The sequence below is a fragment of the Amphimedon queenslandica genome, unplaced genomic scaffold (genome assembly GCF_000090795.2).
Source record: "Amphimedon queenslandica unplaced genomic scaffold, v1.1 AMPQUscaffold_12480, whole genome shotgun sequence".
In the NCBI taxonomy this organism is placed as follows: domain Eukaryota; kingdom Metazoa; phylum Porifera; class Demospongiae; order Haplosclerida; family Niphatidae; genus Amphimedon; species Amphimedon queenslandica.
This window is the reverse complement of record NW_003547283.1, coordinates 15,509-19,578: the sequence shown is the minus strand read 5'-3', so window position 1 is coordinate 19,578 and position 4,070 is coordinate 15,509. Positions and strand designations below refer to the sequence as shown.

General features: G+C 36.9%; 1 protein-coding gene across 1 annotated transcript; it reads left to right on the top strand.

Annotated features, from left to right (window-relative positions):
* The first annotated feature begins 751 nt into the window (after nucleotides 1-751).
* LOC105314831 (heat shock 70 kDa protein 12A-like) lies at nucleotides 752-3,065 on the top strand. Its single transcript, XM_011409216.2, has 3 exons — nucleotides 752-1,331; nucleotides 1,379-1,597; nucleotides 1,644-3,065. The coding sequence occupies exons 1-3, from the start codon at nucleotides 918-920 to the stop codon at nucleotides 2,970-2,972; spliced, it is 1,962 nt and encodes a 653-aa protein (XP_011407518.1). The 5' UTR covers nucleotides 752-917; the 3' UTR covers nucleotides 2,973-3,065.
* The last annotated feature ends 1,005 nt before the right edge of the window (nucleotides 3,066-4,070 follow it).

Genomic DNA, 4,070 nt, shown 5'->3' with positions numbered 1-4,070 from the left:
AGAAGGTTACCGCTGCTATTGAAAGGGTGTATTCATCAAAGCATCGCCATTGCAAGGTATTTGTACCAGTCGATCCTCAATTAGCCGTTGCCACAGGAGCTGTAATGTGGCGTATGAATCCAGAGAAGATTAAAGCAAGACGATCAGATGCTACTTACGGGATAGCAACAACACTACCTTTTGACCAAATGAGACATAACCCACACCACATGTTTTACAACCCAGAACAAAGAGAGTACAGATGTCGATCAGTTTTTAATGTATTTCTTGAGAAAGGTGAAATAGCAAGTGCTGACCAGGTCATTACTACCTGCATGACTCCAGCCAGTCAATCGTTCACTCAAATTAGTATCACCATTCACTCAACACCATATCTTGGGATACAGTACACAGCTGATATGCATGGTAGGAGCACAGTCTACAAAATAGGTCAACTTGTCATCAATATACCTAACCCTCGCAACCTACCATTGCATCAACGTATAGTTGACATCACTATGGATTTCAGTGGTACAGAGATACAAGCTAAAGCAAAGTATCGTATTACTGGAGAAGAAGTTAAAACTGTTTGCGACTTTCTTTCCGCTTAACAATTTTTTGACAATTTTTGTTTTTTTTAATAAACAGTTTCAGCATTGTGACTACTGTAAATGCCCACATGCGCCAAAAGTTACGTGTACCAAAAGTTACGTGTGCCAAAAGTTACGTGTGATAATTCATGACATGCATCCAGATCTAATTCCAAGAATAACTGGTTCCATTGTAAATATAATTCCTGGAATTGGTACATGTAGTCTCTTATAACAATATTCATGATGGATTATTCTTGGAATTGCTTTAATTCTCAGGAAACACACACTATTTCTATATAAACCCGAAATTGAGAAGTTCTTGTCAATTGTTCTCACAGACACATCATGGCATCAGGAGGATTCTTTGCAATTGGCTTTCGAAGCATTCAGATCATTCAAGTTCGACTTCGAAAACCAGATTATAAGCCTCCCTTCAGAAAAGCTAAGAAGATTCCTCGTGAAGATGCTGGCTATCGTGTTACAGATGGCAATATTGCTGCTATTGACTTTGGTACTACATCAGTGTCACTGGCTTATACTACTAAAGGAGACAAAAAAGTTTCCACACTCATACTTGACCATGAAGACAAGTCTACTCGTGTTCCTAATGCTTTCCTTTTGAAGAAAGAAGATGATGGCAAAATGAAGGTAGAAGATTTTGGAAGCATAGCCCGAAAAAAGTTTACATCAATGAAACCAGGTGATCATCACACTCATGTCTACTTTGAGAGGATTAAAATGTTAATGAGAAGAGAAAAGGTAAATATATTATATTTAATGTAATGCTTTGTTATGTACATGTATAGGTAGTTGATAGAGATACAGTAGTTGAGTCATTTTCTGGTGAGAAGTTCTATCTGGTTGAAGTCATTGCATTCATACTTCAGCACCTGAAGGATCTATTGATGGATCATTTCTCTCGTACTGCCTGGCCATTGAAGACAACAGATTTTGATTGGGTCATTACTGTACCTGCTATATGGGATGCACGAGGAAAAAGAATGATGAGAGAAGCTGCTTATCTGGTAAGTGATGTTGTAATAGCTATTTGACATTGACAATTCTAAATAGGCTGGTCTGCTGACAGAATATGGTGGTATCAGCAGGTTCACTCCAGTTTCTCATCTCTCTTTGCCTCTTCCTGATGAATATAATCCTGATAGGCTATCCTTAGCACTAGAGCCTGAATCAGCAGCTCTTTATAGCCAGGAAGTTGTTGCAGATCAGATTGAAAGTGATCCAGACACAGCAATTATCCAACGTCCATCAGATTACATGGTAATTGATGCTGGAGGTGGTACAATAGATATCACAGCTCACATTGAGGTCGATGGTAGTATTGTAGTTGAGAATATACCGACTGGCAATGCATGGGGTGGTACGCAGGTCAATGAAGCTTTCTCTAAAATTCTTGAAGGTATAGTTAATGATCCTGGATTTGAGAAGTTCTTAGCTTCTGGAGATCAATCTCAAACTAATGCCGATATCATCAAAATTTTTTATACCGAATTTGAAACGGGGAAATTGCTCTTTGGAAAGGAGCAAACAAAAGAAATTTGCATTTCATTTCCAAATCGTTTTGCTAAGTTTTACAATAAGGCTCTTGAGGCTGGTGTCAAAAGGAAAAGTGGTATCGATTATGAAGATGATGTGCTATACATCTCAAAGGAAGTAGTGGAATCCGAGTTGTTTGGCCCAGCACTAAAAGGTATGATAGAGTGCACTTTACAAGCTATTGAGGATAATGATACCGATCTTAGCACCTTCTATTTGGTTGGTGGGTTCGGAGGCTGTAGCTATGTTCATAAGAAGGTCAAAGCTGCTATAGAAGAAAGTTTTCATGGCCAGGGTCGTTCTTGCCATGTGATAGTGCCTCCTACTCCTCAATTAGCTGTTGCTACAGGAGCTGTTATGTGGCGTAAGAATCCAGAGAAGATTAAAGCGAGACGATCTGATGCTACTTATGGGATAGGAATATCTATACCATTTGAAGATGATAAGCATGATGAGTATTACAAGTTTTATAATGAAGAGCAAAAAGAATACAAATGTAGTGATATATTTGATGTGTTTTTAGAAAAAGGAGAACTCATAGAAGCAGATCAAGTGATCACCACAAGTTTAACACCACTTCGTCAATCAGATGAACAAGCTACCATTGGTATCTATTCTACTCCTAATCTTGGAGTTCAATACATCAAAGATAAAGATGGTGAAAGCACAGTTACCAAAATTGGTCAAATAGTTATTGATATTCCTAATCCTGATAATCTGCCTAGAGAAAAGCGTCTAATTGATGTCACTATGGATTTCAGTGGTACAGAGATTCAAGCTAAAGCAAAGTATCATATAACTGGAGAAGAAGTTAAAACTGTTTGTGACTTTCTTTCTGCTCAATAAACTTAGACTGATAGCTTAATTTGTGCTTATTACTTTTCAGATTAGATCTATATATTAGTTTTTGTTTTTTTTAGAATAAATTTGTAGTAGATATACTTCAAATAAATTATAATAAGACAAAGCAGCAACAGAGTCTGTCCAATACTTGATGGAAATATCAAGTGTGCATTGAATGCCATTGAAAATAACAAGCATGACATTGCCACATTTAATCTGATTGGTGGATTTGGTGGCTATAGGTATATTCAATAGAAAGTTACTACAAGAGATGTACTCACCTGATATGCATGGTAGGAGGCTAGGAGCACAGTTTACAAAGATCTCCTATATGTCTTTACATGTAACATATATGTCAACAGTAGATCTACTTGTCTCAGAAAATAAGGAAGTGTTATAGTTTGAAGATAAATTGTACTAAAATTTGCTTGTAATGTGAGACAAAAATAAGTAAATTGCAACCATCATTTAGACTGTTTCTAAATAATTAAAATTAACTTTATTGTTAAGTTCTGATTTTGTTAACTACTTGTGAGGTCAGTCATCAATTCCAAGTAATCATGAATCAGTAGTTCCAGGAAATCATAATTCATAGTGTGATACCCAGGAATTGTTATGATGGTATTGGCAGTCAATCTATAAAAATACATTGCAATAATCTACTCTATCAGTTCACACAATAGCTCGTATAGTGCAGCAATGGCATCAGGAGGTATTTTTGCCCTTGGAATCAGAAGGATTGAAATAGTTCAAGTTAGACTTCGAAAGCCAAATTATAAACCTCCTCTGAGCAGAGCTAATAAAATTCCTCGCGAAGAGTCTGGTTATTGTGTTACTGATGGTAACATTGCTGCTATTGACTTTGGAACAACCTCTGTTTCACTGGCATATACTACCAAAGGAGATGATGAAATCACCAGCTTTAAGCTTGACACAGAAGACAAATCCACACGTGTTCCTAATGTTATTCTTTTGAAGAAAGAAGGAGGGAGGAAGGTATCAGTAGAAGCTTTTGGCAATGTCGCCAGATCACGATTCACTTTAATGAGAAAAAATGACCATCCAAATTACATCTATTTTGAGAGGATTAAGATGTTGATG

Bases quoted from the DNA above. Each gene is read 5' to 3' on its own strand.
- LOC105314831 (XM_011409216.2), top strand. From the start codon at position 918: ATGGCATCAGGAGGATTCTTTGCAATTGGCTTTCGAAGCATTCAGATC. The intron at 1,332-1,378 runs GTAAATATATTA...GTACATGTATAG, and splicing joins TGTTAATGAGAAGAGAAAAG to GTAGTTGATAGAGATACAGT. The intron at 1,598-1,643 runs GTAAGTGATGTT...AATTCTAAATAG, and splicing joins TGAGAGAAGCTGCTTATCTG to GCTGGTCTGCTGACAGAATA.